Here is an 18,688-nt window from a genome sequence, read left to right as displayed (position 1 = left end):
AAGACGATGTTAATAAAAACTTAGAAACTTAGAGACCGTTAAAATATACAAACTCACTCTAGAAGATGTGTTAACAAAACTCTTTTTAACTGGAAAGAACTTATTGAGTGTTCTGGAGTTATTGGTCCTTTAATATGCAAATTTATACCCATTTACCCTATGTCGGAGCACATTCGCAGATGGCTCAAATTATAATTACCGGTAGTTAAGGTGTTATCTAAATAGCTAATTGCAACCAAATTTGCAGGTAACAATTATTTTGTATTGTATTTTGTAATACCTGATAATATTGTTTATTAATTACCACTTGTAATTATGGCCAATTCATCCAATTAATTTCCCGCTTATTGCCCACGTTTGACATGTTTGCGATTTCTAATTTTTTTATGGCATCAGCGAAAAAAAAATAAAATAAAAAATACGGAATTTCTGCGTTTTCCGTCACTGATTTGCATTTTATTGTATTTAAATCGCTCTCTGGAATGGAGACCCAATATTACAGTAAAAATGCTATGGCAAACACCGGTGAGAGTTCCTTATTTGCAATCAAAATTGCGAAATGTCAGCAGTTGGAGACTAAAAACCTACTGATCATAGTTCTTCGATTAACCTTGATTCACTTATGACCGCTAGGGCTTATCCATATTGACAATCTGCAGCCCCCCCCAAAAAAAAACCTACCTACCTACCCTAATTTTGAAAAGGGTGTTACCAGATTAATGTTTGTTTTTGCCTTTGTGCATCCCCATTCACCCCTGTTCTAAGCTCAAAGGACCAGAACTCCCCAAAAGTTCAGTGGATAGAAAACAATGCACAACTCCATATAAGGTCCTCACTACCAACAAAGTTTCACAAAATTTGGTGCAGCAGTTTCCTAGCAGTTGAGCTTACAAAAGTGTGACAGACAGACAGACAGAACAAAAACAATATGTCTCCCCACCAAAGTGGGAGAAAACATGAATATAAAAAGCCACAATTTTCTTCTTGAATTTTAATGTCTTAAGTCTTTTTACCTTCAGCTGTTTAACATCCCTGAATGGAGCTTCAGGAGCAAATATCCTAAAAACATCTGCAAGACAGCAAGCTACCAACAGTCGCACATCTTTGCTTTGATGATCAAGGAAATAATCAGTGGCTAAATATACTGCTAATCCTGCGAACTGGTCATTGTCATCCTGTCCCATGTCCTGGAATGCTCTCGCCAGTAACTGTTAAAATACAAATTTAAGTTAAACTTCTGAATGCTCCTTAGAAAACTTAAAAATTTAAATTATGATTGTCACTATATATATTCTTGTGTATTATTTAAAATGTAAACTAGAAATACTGCAAGAAATCCATTGGGAGAAAACTCCTCCTTTTAAGTGGACTTCACTTTTAAACCAAAGTTGGATTACTCCCACAGATAACCTCGCATAAACATGCTCTCATGTACATCTACATATGATGCCTAACCTTCCAATAGCAGTTACCATACAGTGGCTTTTACTTAAAAACCCTTTAGCTGGTCCATCTGTTTGTAAATATGTAACACATGTAAATACCATGCTTAACTAAAAGTCCTATTGAATTTCATTAAATTCTTTAAGTGCTTAGGTGGGGCACTTACAAGATAATAGGCTAGATGAACTGACAGGTTTATTCCTGAATAGTCACCTAAAATTTGTTTATTGGTAAAACAATAAAAGAGTATAAAGAGGACACAGGTCAACTAAGATGTAACAAAATCCAACTCAATTATCATAAAGCGTAAGGATGTTTAATAACTTTTATGTAATTCTTTCTAACCTTAAGCCTTTTCACTAACTCTTCTCTCCCAATCTCCTCTGTAATATCTTTACACCCCGGAGGGTAAACAATCTTGCTTGTTTTTCCACTCATATTTGCATTCTATTTATATCTTCAGCAAAGTTATAAATCTGAGAAAAAAAACATCTATTGATTTGAATGTGTACATAATATGAAGACATTTATGTTAACAATAGGGATCGGATTTTTTAAAGACTAGCCATAACTACAACCTATATTAGCAGGGTTCTGCCCAGGATTTTCAGATATTGCTGTATTCAGCGCACATGACACAATGTTAATATGTCTCATGTCGAAACGTGCCACTTTGTATTTAATGTATTATATAAAGATTGATCAGTGTATTAAAAAGGTACATTTGTACATTGCTGTTTATGTTTACATGAATTATTTGTAGGTAAATATTTTACATTTTTTCTTCTTTTGCAATAATTATGACTTTAATACCATTTTTTATCTTTCCTTATTAAATTAACAGAAAAATTGAAGATAATCTATCAAATTATGATAAGTAATTCTTCATAAATATTTCCTCTAATTTATACACACCCAGTGTTCTCCAAATTTTTGCTGACAGCAGACCCATTGGTAATTACAATATTTTTTCATTTGTTTTGGGGCCTCAGTGGCTCATTTGAATGTGATATTCATTTAATTAAGAGAAATCTTTATTGAACTCTTTTTCTAGTCTCAGTAACTTTCAATACATCTATATATTTAGAATATTATCTAATCAGGTACATGTAAAAGACTACTCTGGTCTTAATATTCATGTTTCCAAAAATTTTCAGTAAGTAGTGTAGAGATGACCTAGTTATACCAGGAAAAAACATAAATCTTATTGTTGTTACTTAAAGTTGGCACACTAGTAGTTTTGTTCTTAAATATTACGTTTATATGTAGTTTATTCATGACAAAAACCGCATACCATGATTTTTATAAAAAAAAATTTGTTCCCACGCGTGTTGTACTATTTTTAGACTTGGGGGATTTTCAATCTATTTCTTAACTAATTTTCCCGCCAACCAACATGTGCTATTGACACACAACAACATGGCAATGTAAACAAAAGAACCATTTCTTTTTCTTTTCAAAGTGTTTTGGAAGTATCTGATGGAATAAATATTGTTTGGGAATTTAATATGTTCTTTTATAAGGTAAATCAGCTTCTTAATGTTAAAAACATCATGTGATTGTGCAATTATTCAACTTTGCATTCAATTTATAAATAGCCACATGCTTTTGGCCAGGATTGAGTGAATTTTTACCATAGTCAGTTTTGATTGGTTCAGTATCTGGTATTAAAATCTGATTGACACCTTCATTAAAATTAATTTGTGGCCAGGTGGGGTGACTGATAAAGAATCTTTTCGGCAATGTCATAGGCTTCAGACACCTGTGAGGTCACACAGTGATCAACTGACCATGGCGTGTATACTGCTAATTACCTTAAAGGATGCCGTAAATGACCTTGGGGCACACGTTTTCTGTTGTAATTGATTTTTAATCCTCAAATTTAAGTTTATTGCACAGTACCGATCTCGATAGCCCAACGCTGTAAAGCGCAGCACTTTAAGGGCCTGGGGAGACCACTGATTAGTCACTTGCTGTCAATTTGCAAGTAACAAATACAAGTTTTATTCAAGTTCTGAACGTATTTCTGACATCATACCAAGATTAGACACCAATACTAATCTGCTTGTAGAAATTGTGATTGGCTAGTTGAATTTGTGAGAACAATAGCCTGTCAGACTAGTATTTTTCTACATTTTTATTGAACACAGTTTTCAAGAAGGTACATAAAAATCAAAAAAGGCAGGCAGATCCGTGTTTATGCCAATTTATGGATTGTCGTGACTGTATACTTATTTCATAGTAATAGCACATCTAAGTATTCTTAGCGTAATTGCTGGAAGAAATACATAAATATTTGCTTCAAAAATAAATTAGCATTAAGGAATTTCTGTCCCTACCTTGTTATTTAGGCCGGTTGCCTGTATTATATGTCTGGGCATGCCATCTTAGTTCAGAGCAGACAGATGTTAAATTGGGAACTTCTATCAATGTAATTAGTTTGCAGGTCGGAAACATACATTCCAATATTTTACTATCAGTAAACAATTAAAGAAAAAAGTCACACTAAAATAAATGTGAAAGTCATTTAACATGAATATAAAAGTCAATTTTATCATGTGTCTTTTAATCTCTCATGAACTTAAATATAGTACAAATACAAATTATTGATGCACTGACTTATACTTGATGCTATACATGACATATCACAGTAATAAGGCCAAAGTAAAAACTGACTAAAAACTTATCAGCCCACTTTGGTGAAAGATGAATCAATTAGAAAGATACCACTTCCTGTTACCTTGAGCACTTTAACCCATCATTGTATTGTATGAAAATCACTCAAGCACAGGATTTTGCACTTTAATTTAAAAAATTTTTTTGACAGGGGGGGGGGGGCTTGAAAATCAGGTCACTAGGCTACCCTCAATGACTGGGCTAAATAAAATTTAATAGGGCTAGTATTTTTTTTTATTACTAGCCCATTTTAATAAGTATGGTATAAGTATGGTAGAACAGTTGGTGGGTGTGGTCTATAATGTATAACCTGTACCCTTAACAACTTTTCCCTATATCCAATTATATTTTGCAGATTAACTTCATTATTACAAGATATTTAAAGCTGAAAGTTTGTACATATTTACACAATCACATGACAGCTACGCTGGAATCATTGATTTTAATTTTTTTTTCGCGAAAATTTGATTTCCATTCCATTTTCTGTTTACGAAAGGTTAAAATGTGTATCCAAAAATTCCTGTCACAAAACTTTAAGTATTTTTATTATCTGTATACTAGAACACAATAATAATGAAAATACCCAAGGACAAATTAAAATCACATAAGATTCTGTTGAGACTTAATTTCTCATTCTGAATAAGATGTTATCTATTCTAGTAATGGGATTGACACTAGGTCAAAACAGTATCAAATCTTTCAAAACTATACAAAAAGTCTTTTAATGACATTTAAACTTCTGAATGTTTTCAGAAAAAAAACGTAAAAATCAGACAGGAAAGGGACTGTAACTTCAGGTTTCACACTTTTGACCTGTTGGAAACAGAAAACCATTCTAATAACAAGTATGAGCTAAATGTAAGTCATTTTCACAACTAAGAATGAATAGATAGATTTACACTTGTGGATGCTGTTGGCACAAATAATACATTTTGCCATTGTATTTGTATTAAATTCTCCTTAGAGATTAATGACGTCACAATTCAAAATTACACTGTTTCATTGACGTCAAAAGTTATTCTAAGGCAAATCTGGAGTCATTTCGAGCAAAATGACAAGTGTGAATTTATGTACTGAAACAGACATTTATATATCCCATGCATTTTTCAGAACTGAACTTTCCGTTCTAATAATTTGGCAAAACATTATTTGGAAAAGGGATACCCATTTTAAACCATACCAACTGGTGTCAAACCTTTTTCATACATCTTTTCTAGACTATACTATAGAGTGAACTTGAAAGGATAACGAAAAGTGATAGAAAAGATGTTCTATGAAATGCATCCATGCCAACACTGCAACAGTAAGGAATCCACATCAGATCACAGTCTTAATATGTTCTATCACAATATTTCTACTTAATCGTCTGTAAGTTCGAATTACATTACTGATTAGCGCAATGTATTTTGAGTGAAAGAACAAAAATAAAAACAGCGCCATTTTAGAATCATTTGATCATGCGCGAATATTTTGACAGATACAATTCTCGGGTTGTATTTGGCCTATGTGGTGTGGTTCGTCGATCAGATGAAACCATATTTATACGATGTTTAAATATATTTGGACAGACGGTATTTGTACCAATTTATAGCTGTCTTTCTTTATGCTCCGACACGGCGCCAAACTTGGCCACCATTGATCGGTATTCGTACAACAATGTTACGTTATTTCTGATTGGTTGCATTTTCGTCCCCGCTGAAACCCACAAAACAGCATAGTGGAGAAAGGTCTTTAAAAATTGTATTAAAGAGTTTTTTTCGTTTTTTTTTTTAAACAATGATTTTTATACCTATTGTCTTCTATTACGGAATGTTAAGTTCTAAAAAATGCATGAGATATACAAAAGTATGTTTCATTTCATACTTTATATTTAGCTAATATTTATATGGTTTTCAATTTTTCAATTTTCTTTTTGATCCAAATATTATACATTCGCTGATTCAGTTTTTTCCAAGACGGAGAGATAATTTATTATCCACCAACCACTCACTGCATGATCTAATTCCACATACCAAGTCTTAACGAAAACAATATCAGGATCTTGATGTGAAAATAAAGCCAACAGTGCCGGTAAAATGGTCTTTGTGTGTAGTTCAAAGAAGTGATTTTTATTTCAAATTCAACAACTTTTTATTGAAAATGACAAATTGACAGACGCTTCTGCAAATATTGTAAAACAGATTTTGAAAGAAAATGAAATTCATTTTATTTTGAAATGTCCTCAATATGATACACTTAGAGGAGGGACTTTTTAAAACATTTTTGAAACAGTTACTGCAGATCAAAAACTCATCAGGGAATTGCTTAATCCAAATAACCTTACTACTACTACATCAATTTGCAAATTTATAAAAGAAGCAAATGATATTAGAAAAAAATTACCGGACATTACAGGCATTTTAAAACTTTTAATAATGTTGAAAACTTTCATGCAATGACTTTTGTATTCTTATATTACCAATTGTGTTTACTCAATGTGTTTTATATCTTCTATGTATTTATGTTTGTTTGTTTATGACATACGTAACATCATCAATAATTTAGAATTTGATTTGATTTGAAAAAAAAAAAACAGTCAAGTACTGCAGTACAGTTAAAACAGAACACCACTACAAAAAAACGTAATTCATTACACTGACGGATCCAGAGGGATGCTGGGGGTTGCCCCCTTTTTTATATACATAAAAAATGTCATTCTATGTGTAAAATTGACATTAAATGGCAATAATGTCCTAGCACCCCCTTTTTCCGAGGAACCTCGACTGGCACCCCATTTTCAAAGAGTCTGGATCCGGCCCTGCAATACATAACAGACATACATATTTCTATAAACATAAATAAGACATATTCATTTCATTGTTATTGGTACTATTTCACAATGTCAGCAAATAATGTACATATTACCATCTTGTATCCTATATAGATATGAATTCATTATTAATTACATAGACTTTAATTACAGGTCTAGATCTATATGTTAATTTTTAAGATTATTTCATATGTTAATTTCATTTAGAAACTTTACATGGTTATTTTATTGCGTGTTATAATTTATCTCATTTATATGCAAAAAGTAACCAACCTCTATTTTGTACAATATACATTTGAAAATTCTATACAGTAGATAATGTGCTTATATTTACCTAGTACACGGACCAATCTAATTGAAATTATACCTATCAATTGTTTCATTCAGTGGATACCAAAACTTCATAAAAGGCAGTCAAATCGTGTTTTATTTCATCTTCTAAAAAATGTTCTACCACAAATATTTCTAAATCATTAACCATTTTTGGCAACTATATTAAAACTTTGTTATTACTATTACAATTAATGTTCTGATAATAATGAAATATCAATGGAAATCCATCATTAATAAATGAATTAACAATTATTAAGAAAATGAATGGAAAAGACATAACAACTCAGACAACGACTTCCAGAGATGTAACTCAAATATTAATCGGATAGAAGTAGCTCCGTTTTGAAAACTATCGAAGACACACCATGATCTTAAAAACTATCACGTTGTGACGAAACTCTTTACTGACTCCCGAACAGCACACCAGGTTCGTGTAAAATCTGCAACCGATTTTTTTCTGACGTATACGTTCACACATGTTGTGACTATGAATCAACATTAGTACTACAAAACATGTATTGGGGATTAATAAAAAAAAACTTACCTCTTTTTCTATTTACCGAGCTTTACGAGCTCGACGAAGTTCTAACATCTTTGGGAATTTTTCAGACCTTTCTATACGTTTATATATCTTCCCTGTATCAATTTGATCCGATGGAGCAGTGTAGCAAATAGAGTCGTCACATTCTGAGACGTTGTATATATATATATATATATATATATATATATATATATATATAGAAAGGTCTGAAAAATTCCCAAAGATGTTAGAACTGTCAAATTTGCGGGACTCGAACTCGTACTGCTGTGACATCTATGGCAACACCGCCTGCACAAAGTCCAACTGGCCGAGTGGTCTAGGTCTCCCTTAACCTGATTACACTTTAATGATTTTTTCATTTTTATTTTCTGATCACATTGCATCTTCAGTTTGTATTTAATTGTTTAAGGAACTGTCGTTACATCTCTTTAAGAGGAAACAGACATGAATGAATAAATGAATACTATAAAAATTAAAATCCCTGATAACATGCAGATATGGTCATAACCACTTGATCAGCTGAAAAATAGCTAAATTTCATTTTCAAATTCATATGGCCTTCCATCACTTTTTTTCGACCGGCTGACCCTATTTTTCTATAAAAAACAAACCATAAAACCTTAAACTGACTGATTAAAACTAAATTATTTAACCTAATGAAAGAAAATATACCATCATGCATTATATGAGTAAACGTTGCCTCTTATTTAAACAGAGGTAGAGACTTGTATGGTGAAATGTAGCCATGGAAACAAGATGAAACAGAGCATATTAAACAATTACATTTTGTAATTGCACTAAAAAAAAATTCATATTATTTATTTTCTAAACTTACTCCTTTACTAATTCATTGAAAATAATAAGTTTTCTATATGACTAAATTTTATTTCATTCAACATGCCCTTTTTTTGAAAATTCGACAGAAAGTATATGTCTCTTTTCAGGACCTACATCCAACCCTTTTGAAATCGTAAGTGGAACACCACCTTTGATAAATCTGGCTCTCAATTCGTTTCTTGACATTTTGACAGTATACAATACTAACTTCGAAAATTTTGTCCAACATTAAGATGTCTACCTTAAAGAAGTCGATCAAAACTAGCAATAATAGTACCCGTACACCCTTTTCCTTGATTTAGATATTATACTCGAAAATGGCAGTAACCATATTCAAATTTATAACAAAAATATGATTTTGATATTTCCATTGTTAATTTTTCATTCACCAAGTTATTTTTTTATATAATCTTTAAATAAAGCACATTCTTTCAAATGAACCCCGATAGAATTATTAACTGTCCTAAATAGAATTATTTATAAAGGACACGATTTTCAAATTATTGTCTATTCTTTAGTTTAACCTTGTTTTCAGAAACAGAGAGATTCGACCTTAACTGCATCCCTACGTAAAACTAAGTAAGTTGTGGTGCTACATATCAAGATTGAGTAAATTTTATGGTGTTTGTTGTTTCAGTTTATTTTTGACCGTACATTAAAGGGAGAATGTTAAGGCCTAATGGAATTCATTTGATGAAACTGGTTTAAACCCACCGCAGATTTCATGCGCCTATCCACAGTCAGAAGATAGTGGTCATTAATGTGTCTTTGTATCGTTTTATTACGTTTTAATTCTATCCGAAGAATTGTCGTCTAAAGTGGATTTTATTACTGTTGTTGTTAGGGTCTTTCAGGGCTAACCCAAGGGTGTGTTTATTCTTGCGTTTTGAAGACCTTATATGGTGATTTCGGAAAGTACCTACTATTCAGATATAGATTATACGCTAGCACATTTGTTGCGTTTCACCATATCTGTTCTTTGTTCCATGAATCATACGTGTAGCATGAGATCATAAGATATTAACTGACTGAGGAAATTATTGTAATAACATTTTTAATATGATTTTCATTGCACTGCAGTATTTGAATCTTGACTGTATTTACATTATTTATCGTAGTTCGTTTATATAGACTGAAGATTTTTAACAGGCAGATCATCTCAAGCATTTTCGTTTTTAACTAGTTTTTGTTGTCTTATTGAACTTATTGGGTAATAATTTGATCATTGTTGGAGGGAATGGGTGCATTTTCAGAGATATTATAACAGCGTTGAATCATCTTTTAACTTTCAAGTAGAACCGAAAAAATAATGAATTTACTTAAATATCAGCTAGAAGCACACACTAGTTATTACAAAAGACTTTCAATAAAATATAAAATCGCTTTAACTTGACAAAGAATGCTGCAGGTTTACTTCGTTGAAGATATATTTGTTTGGTTGGCAATAAAAAAAATGGCGGGAACAGGGCATTTGAACCTTTTTCAAATAATAAAATCTTTCCTCGCGATAGTATACATCTGCATCAAAAAGAGTGATTGCAAATAATGTTTATGAAATGACATGTACTTGTAATATGATCATATTGTTACCCTCTTCGATCACAGGCACTTGGGACCAGAATTTTATTTTAATTTCCCTCAAAAATATCATTAAATCATTTTGTTTCCATATTTGAGTTATTATGCATGTTCGCTGGCATGTCCGTTTGCTATTTATTACTGTTTATGCTATGCCTAGTTTTCATCTATTATAGAAGTATATAGATGAAAACTAGTCGTAGTATAAACAGAAATAAACAGCATTTATTATTATTATAGACTATTGCTCCTCAAAGGTATAGGATATGTCGACTAAAAAGCATTATTTGTTCGGTGGGTTTTCCTACACCATGAATCACATCTACATCAGGCATTGTCTGAATTTTATATGGACTGGTACTTAAATAGAATGCACAATACATAGATAGCAAAGGCGCCATCTTTAAAAGGCGTATGCAAATATACTGCGCATTATATTGTATGACAAAGGAATGTCCTAAAATATTGCACAAATTATCTTACATGAGTTATTATGATAGACTGAATATAATTCTAGACATTCTAATATACCAAGTGTACAAACAAAACTACTTTGGTAAGGACCTTTTTAAATATGCATTACAGTAGTGCAGAAACTTTATATTGTACTCATGTACACTCGATCTCTGAGTATTGCTTTGGACATATCTACCCAATGACTTTAGAGAAATGACAAATTTTAATTATTTCAGTCTTGGGGTTGGAATGGAGTAAATGTAGCATACGCATACTTTTGGCTTAAACTGATGTATACAATATGCGTATTATACGACTATGGTTCGATATTAATAGTTTAGATTAAGACTTGTTACAATGTATCAGTGCGAGGTTATAACTTGAAAAAGTTTTGTTTAAGTACTGCTTACTGCATTGCGTTTTTACTTAAGTGTTCATGTTTAAATGAGTGTTAAATTGTCTTACATATTACTCCTTACTATACAGATGCCGTTTTTCCGGAAACGATAATTCGGAATAGCATTTCTTGTGTTATTATTGTTGTCATGCGCAAATCGATGAACACGTTTTTGTCGATGTAAACAACAAGATTATTTTCTTAAAAAAGGAAAGATAATGCACATGTCGCATAACTTGGTATCGTCAAGAATGAAAACCAAGGATCCGTTTTAATGCACTGAGGACAGATCTAAACAATGGCACAACATAACCGACAGAAAAGTCCCACGAAATCCCAGTTGAGTAGCACTCGCGCTCAAAATGATAGCGACAAAATATTTGGGGTACTCCAGGAAATGTTTCATGGAAAAGTTGATCCAGAGGTCGTTCACATGATTCTTACTGAAATGGACTGGAAAGGCAGGTTTTAAATAACATAATGCAGATGCATTCAGTACATCTGATTGTTCCCTTATACTTCCCTAAACTTAGTATGTTGACAGATCGAAGTTGAATGCTTAATTATTCCTTTAATCAGTAAAACTATAGTAAAGTCTGAAAAAATTACAACTTTAGTATATGCGTCACTTATGAATTGAAGTTTAAATTGAAAGACCAGATCCTTGTAGCAATTCAGATTCTTAATGATGCAATCATTCCATTTAGGTAACATGTTGACATTTTAAATAAGCATTGGCCTAATGAAAAATACATGACATTCAAAAATATATGCTCACATTAAGTGCTAGGTCATATACATTACTGACATACACTATTAATGCATGTTTGCTTGTTAATATTGACCCGGAAATATAGCAGCAATGATCATTTTCTTAATTTAAAGGTATGAACATAAGAATCTAATCTTTTGTGTGTACTAAAATATTTGTTTGTGTTTTATTCATTGTTTTCTAAAATAAAGTTAAAGTCTTGTAAGTGTGAAAGTTAGAAGTGCTTCAATGTAAACACCCCTCCCCCCAAAACAAATTATTTAAATTCTATCGTCAGATATAAATATTTAAGATGTAATTAATTAAGTCATATCACTTGTAATCTTTGATTTTAAACTTTAATGAGGAAAACTTGTCTGTGCCCATCATGTTTTTAATGAAACTATGTCTAGTAAAATGAAAGTGAAACATATATAGTACTTTATATCAGTTCCATCTTATTGGTTTAATCTGTTCTATTATTGAGACAGAGTTGTCATTCTTGTTATTTTATATGATTTTTACCTGTTAAAAAAAAACATCAACACAGAAACTAAGTTTTCATTTAGCTTTTGTAAACAAAATTTTAATTTGTAATTCCTAATATGGAAATATGATTGTAACCACCTTTGTACAGACTAACACATTGTTGATGAATATTAAATGATTATCATATTTTTACACACAGCCACACAAAGTGGTGAGGTATTATCCAATACCTTCCAAGAAGTTGCATGTCCATCTCCAATCAGTTCCCAGTTGATAAACTTAGAACAGATTAACTTGCACAGTTTTTAAGTACCATTAAATACAGGTTAAGTTCACCTTTCCACAAAATCAAAGAGGTAGTTTTTGAGTCATTCCATTTTTAGTATTTTACCATCTCCATTTTTCACCATTATATCGCAGTGTATTACTCAATAATTTAATTTCAGAAGTAACACACTTTCTGACTGGATAAAAAAAAATATCCATTATCTCATAGACCATATTTTGGATACATGTATGTATGACTGTGGCATCATCAACCTTTTCAATGATTTACTCATTGAATTTTGATTTAAAAATTAAATTACATGTATAAGGAATGGCTGTTAATTTTTTCAGTCTATCTGAAATAATCTCAATGCCTGATGTGCACACTTGAAAATAACCTGTAGGTCATTTATTGTGCACCATGTGATTGAGATTATTTCTAAACTAAAAAAAAAAACAAGCCAGTCATTCCTTAAATGTTCCATTAATGTCCTATTTTTACAGTCGCTTATGAAAAACAAGTAATTTCCTGTGAATTTGAAATAAACAACTTAAAGCAACAATAACATGTACAAGGATTGTAGACTCTAATATGGCGGTAAAATAGGTTTTTAATGAAATCACTAACAGCTCACAGGGCATAATCTAGGATTCAGTGAAAAAGCAGTGATTTTTCTAGCGCTCGCTTTTTTTGCCAATGACAAAAGACTTTTCAGAATGACGAAAATATTCTAGTCTCATTTTGTCACTTTAAATCTTAGAAAGTACAAAAACATTAAGAGCTGTAAGCTCAACATTGGTTCAAGTGGTGAAAGTGGCAGTTTTATTACCCAGCCTAATTACAACTATCAACAGGTGTCAAAATTTTGTGTTAACAATTACCTAATTCGCCAATTACACGCTCATGGAGTAAATGTCGATCTCATGACAACTCAAACGTGAAAGTTCAAATGCTGATGACAATTGCAGCTGGGAAAATTCCTTTTCTTCTCATTAACTTCGTATCAAAATTATATAAATAGTTACTTATCATTTATTTTTGTACGTCAAACTTGAGTCTAGACCAAATGTGGGTAATTTTGTCACTACCATGTCACTACATTTTGTAGTTGCATGTCGGCACTATTCTTGAAAATATCATTTATGCTATCCATGAATTCCTGAGGGACCAATACTAAATTTATATAACTAAAAAGTAATGACATAAATTTATCATCAATTCAGTCTGGATCACAAAAGCACAGTTGAAAATTGTGCTAAAAATAGAATCTCATGAGACAACAATAGGGAAAAACCTATTTGAAATTGTTTATGTTTGTCCAGTGTAGCACTGGCACATGTTAAGGCACTTCTATATCTACATTGTGCTTGATATATTTTTTTGTGTTTCTACAAAGGGTGGTAATGCAGAAAACAGCATTTTTATACCCCCGCGACAATCGTCAGGGGGCATATTAACCCCTGTCTGCCTGTCCGTCCAGATTATACTTGATCGTGGCTTGTCCGGCTATCTCCTCGTACAGTTTTTGAACTACATCTAAAATATTTTACAGGATGTTCCCACACATGATGAAGGTGTGCAGAGCCAAAGGATTTTGATTTTCGTGAAATATTACGGAAATTGGTGATAGTTACACTTAGTCATTTTTTTACAGAAGTATATAGATCATGGCTTGTCCGTCTATCTCCTTGTACAGTTTTTGAATGACATCTAAAATATTTTTTGCAGGATGTTTCTACACATAATGATGGTTTGTAAGGTCACAGGATCTTAATTTTCATGAAATATTTTGGAAATTGGTGAAAATTAGACTTAGTCATTTTCGTCTGAAATAGGGCTATATGGCTTGTATGGTTATCTCATCTAAAATATTTTTTGCAGGATGTTTCTTCACACAGTGATAGTGTGCAAGGTCATAGGATTTTAATTTCATGAAATATTACGGAACTGGGTGATAGTTAGACTTTGTAGTTTTTGTCAGAAATATATTCCCGGCAACAAAGTTAGGGATTTGTTATTGGAGGTATTAACATTTGTATGTGTCCGTCAGTCCGTCCATCTGTCTTCTTTTTCACATCGCAAATAGTCTGACACTAATAAACAGAATTTCATGACACTCTGTGTCCAGGATACAATATGTAAATATGCATATATTTAGGAATTTCTGATCCCCAGTTTTTTTGAATTATGGTACTGGAACAGTTTTGTCATTGCAAGTCTTAGAAGGATTGAACTGAATCAACAGAGCATGAGTATCACAAGTCTTGGAAGGATTTCTGAATCCGCAAACCATGTCTTCATACAAAAATAAACAGTGTCCTAGCTAGAGCAAAATGGAGGGTGCTGCACTCTGCCCCTATCACGCCTGTGCCCCTCTGCCCCTATTGAGTGCCCCCTTAGTGCCCATTTACAGTTATCTGAATGGCCAAGAATACCTGCTAATTAACAATTTTCTTGTAAAACAATTGTAAATCTGCAGGGTTCACTCAGTGAGTAAATAAATTAATTGTTGTTATCATTTTAAATAGATAATCAAGGAACACAAGAAGTACCTTATCTTTTGTGATTGTTTCTTTCAATTTTGAACTATTAATAATGATAAGTTTCATTTCTGTAGGTTCTGCTTGTTTTATCCATTATCCAATTGCCGAAAGCTGATTTCATAAAAATTTATCAGTTCTGTTGGTCATGACCGTCACAAAACTGGTAGGTCTGATGTTCCTATCATGAGTGGCGGTCCCAAGACTGCCTGTGAAAAATGTCTATCCTGGTGCTTTGTGGATTAAATTTTTTGTTTGGTTATTAGATGTCAACTGGTTTGCGTATTTCCATTTCTGGTTTTACATTGGGATCAAGATTTTCGGCAATACTATTATAGTGTAGTTCCCGGCTAACCTCAAGCTAAGCCTCCTTCAACAGAATCGTAAGTGAATAAAAAAGCAAATAGGCAGGCCTATGACCATGGTCAGCGACCAGACCATACATTTTCAAACATATTGAAGTATAAATACGAATGGCTGATCTACGACAAGTGTTTCATGAAAATGAAATGTTCTTTATATATGAAATATTTTTCTGGGTCACATTGCCCAAACAATAAAATTCTGTTGTAAAATATGCTGCAGAAGAATGATTTATGATGAAGTAAAATTATCGATAATCATATTGATATGTAAAGTTACTTAACTAAAGTGAAATCAGATGCTTAAAGGGAACTAAATCAAACTGTATTTATAAACATTCTGAAAACAGATTGAGAAAAATCTCCATAATTAAGTCAATACATCAAAAATGAAATGTAACTTGGCTTCTATAAACAACTTCAATTCGCTAACAGTAAAGTAACCAAAATGAGTGGGACTGGTTAAATATTTGTCAGACTGACTGAATAATCTATCCAGTCAGTCTCATGACAGATAGGGCAAAATTTTTGTTTTGCAAATTCTGCAAAAGGGGTGAAATATTCTTTGAATTGCTTGGATAATGTTGGAACTGATGAAAATCAAATGAGCTTAATGGCCAGTCTGACCATGTAAACATTGTGATGCTAAATTATGATGTCACTTGATTTAAACAATTCAAATTTTAGGAAGAAGTTGTTTTGTGATAAGATTGGAAAGGTGTTCTAAGCAGTGCTTTGGATTAGAGGGGCATGCGTGCATCATTTATCCCATTCAAGCTGACAATGTCACATTAAAATTAACTTTTTTTTCAAAGAATGTTGAAGAATGGCCCATTGAAATTCTGAAGATCATTATAAGTGACCCATACTCAAATTTCTAATCCTGGTCACAAGTTTTAAGTATTGAAAACCCTGGTAGATCTACTTAATTTTATCTCGATCTAACAATGACATGGCTTTACAGGTTTTCCATGCATGTGGTCTTTTCATTTAGTTTTCTTGTAATTCAGATGTCTCAATTCTGATTAATAAATTCATTTATTGTAGTTGAGAAGGCAATAGACACCTTACTTACATTTTGTGGGGAAGGAAATACAGGAGACAAGAAGAAAAACAAACTGTATAGAATGGCTCAAGAAATACTATGCAAGGACATGAGTAATAGCGAAAGACTGGCCTATCCATCTTCAATACAGTCCCAACCTAGTCATCAGTCATTCAACCCAAATAAGGAACTCAAACTTCCATCAAGATCAAACAAAACAGCAGACATCCCACAGTTAGTCAGACCTCCAGACATTTCAGATCATGCCATTGCATCAAATAGTATGATGTCTACTGTAGGACTTGAAAGGAGGATAGCCAGTCCATCGGCAACAACTTCACCATTGAGCAGTTCTCAACAGACAATCCGAAATGCCATGGCTTCAGCTTATGGCACCCACAAAGAGAGTGTGAAAAATGATCAAAACTCGGTGGAACCTTCTGTTGACCCTTTGTCTGTTGATGATGATGTTGAAGTTGACAACAACTTGTTGACACAGTCAATATTATCAGGTGCTTTAAATGTGAGTACTTTCTGAGTCAATGATAAATTTTAGAATTATTGTATTGCCCCCCCCCCCCCCATTACCCTGTATAAACTAAGTTATGTTAGTTAGATCACTTCAGTGTAGGCATATTTCAATTTTTTTTTCTTCTGAAGCCATGTTAGTACATACGGTGTGTTTAATAGAAGGTACTAAATGAATTAAAATAAAAGTACAATGTATGTTTATTGAGCATAATCTGATTTTGTAATCTTATAAAGTACCAGATGAACTAAAATAAAAGTATAAAGTATGTTCTTTGTGCATAATCTTAATATGTAGCTCAAAAAGACCACTTTTGGTTAAAATTAGAGTTCATGTTTTTTTTTTTAAAGCTCCCATCCCTTCCATAATAATTTGGAGTAAATATTGTAATCTAAACCTGGAACCAAATTGAAAAGGCTAACCTCAAGCTAAGCCTCCTTCAACAGAATCGTAAGTGAATAAAAAAGCAAATAGGCAGGCCTATGACCATGGTCAGCGACCAGACCATACATTTTCAAACATATTGAAGTATAAATACGAATGGCAGATCTACGACATTTTGATATTTTTTTTTTTATTGCTACAATTCTTTTTTCTCTCTATATGTACTATTGATGCTACCAATTTCTGCTCTGTTTGCCTGGTATAACTAAGTTTGATCATTGCAAAAAATACATGTAAGTAGTAGTATGGAGTAGGCATGGTTTATAATTGAGTACACCATATCTTTTTGATAAGTATACAGTCTTTCCAAAGGTTCAGTTTTTTGGGTTTTTTTTCAGGACATTTGGTCCTGTGATGACATACTATTTTCAGGATTGAACAAAGTTTTACCGTCCATTTTTACCTGAATCAAGAATTACTAATATCGGAAATTTTCTGCACTTCCGGTCTGGCATTCCAGATTTTTTTTACCAGTCCTGTCACATTTTTACCGGTGATATCCGACGGTCCAACAAACCTTTGGAAAGACCGAGTATTAGGTTTCAGTGTAAATGACAAATACTATTCATATTTATTTGAAAAATATAAGTACAATTATTTATTCATATTTATTTGAAAAACATATGTATTATTATTAAAACATGTGAAACGTGCATTTTGAACAGCAAATGCAATTGTCCATTTACCTCAAATGCTGGCATTTTAGTATTGTTCATCTTCGGAACATAGTTTGGGACGTAAGTAAAAGGGTGACATAGATTGAAATGTGACATGATCACAATGTAAACATTGTACATACTTCCTATCCGCTTTTGCTATTTAAGTTAGGGTTTAGACAGTCAAGAAATCATTTTAGTTTTTAAAATAATTTTTGGGGACACTTACTGGTATTGTTATTTTACATTCTCTCTGCAACTTATCGCTTCCAGACACTTTTGGGTGAGGAATTTTTGTTTTCATCATTCTGCACCCTGCGGACTTGCACATGCATGTTCTAGTAGAGCTTTGCCCTTGTGCTAAAAAATACTGGACTCTGAATTTACTACTGGTACTGCTCCAAGTATTGGTCCAGAGGTAAAAATAACTTGTTTTTGGTACACCATATTATCATTTGGTTAAAAAAGTAACAATATCATACCAGTTCTTACCTGTTGGTGGTCTTCTAAACATACATGTAGGGCTTTAGGGCT

The 18,688-nt window shown here is 32.5% G+C and overlaps 2 protein-coding genes across 4 annotated transcripts in view; one reads left to right on the top strand and one right to left on the bottom strand.

Annotated features, from left to right (window-relative positions):
• The window catches only part of LOC148604397 (sister chromatid cohesion protein PDS5 homolog A-like), a 30,844-nt gene extending 25,044 nt beyond the window's left edge, over positions 1-5,800 (bottom strand). For both annotated transcript variants that reach the window (XM_088549846.1, XM_088549847.1), the window contains exons 1-3: positions 5,701-5,800; positions 1,789-1,919; positions 1,014-1,208 (exon numbers count right to left, since the gene is read on the bottom strand). In XM_088549846.1, coding sequence (XP_088405972.1) covers positions 1,014-1,208; positions 1,789-1,881 — 288 coding nt within the window. In that variant the 5' untranslated portion in view covers positions 1,882-1,919; positions 5,701-5,800. The remainder of the gene's footprint in view (positions 1-1,013; positions 1,209-1,788; positions 1,920-5,700) is intronic.
• Positions 5,801-11,209: 5,409 nt separating this feature from the next.
• LOC148604396 (uncharacterized) overlaps positions 11,210-18,688 on the top strand; it is a 42,905-nt gene continuing 35,426 nt past the window's right edge. For both annotated transcript variants that reach the window (XM_088551081.1, XM_088551080.1), the window contains exons 1-2: positions 11,210-11,531; positions 16,528-17,048. In XM_088551081.1, the coding sequence (XP_088407207.1) occupies positions 11,369-11,531; positions 16,528-17,048 (684 nt within the window). In that variant the 5' untranslated portion in view covers positions 11,210-11,368. The remainder of the gene's footprint in view (positions 11,532-16,527; positions 17,049-18,688) is intronic.

This window comes from Perna viridis, chromosome 10 (assembly GCF_037379345.1).
Source record: "Perna viridis isolate PV_CMFRI_1.1 ecotype Kerala chromosome 10, ASM3737934v1, whole genome shotgun sequence".
Taxonomy (NCBI): Eukaryota; Metazoa; Mollusca; class Bivalvia; order Mytilida; family Mytilidae; genus Perna; species Perna viridis.
Note: the sequence above shows the minus strand (reverse complement) of the source record. Positions and strands in the feature narration are given on the sequence as shown.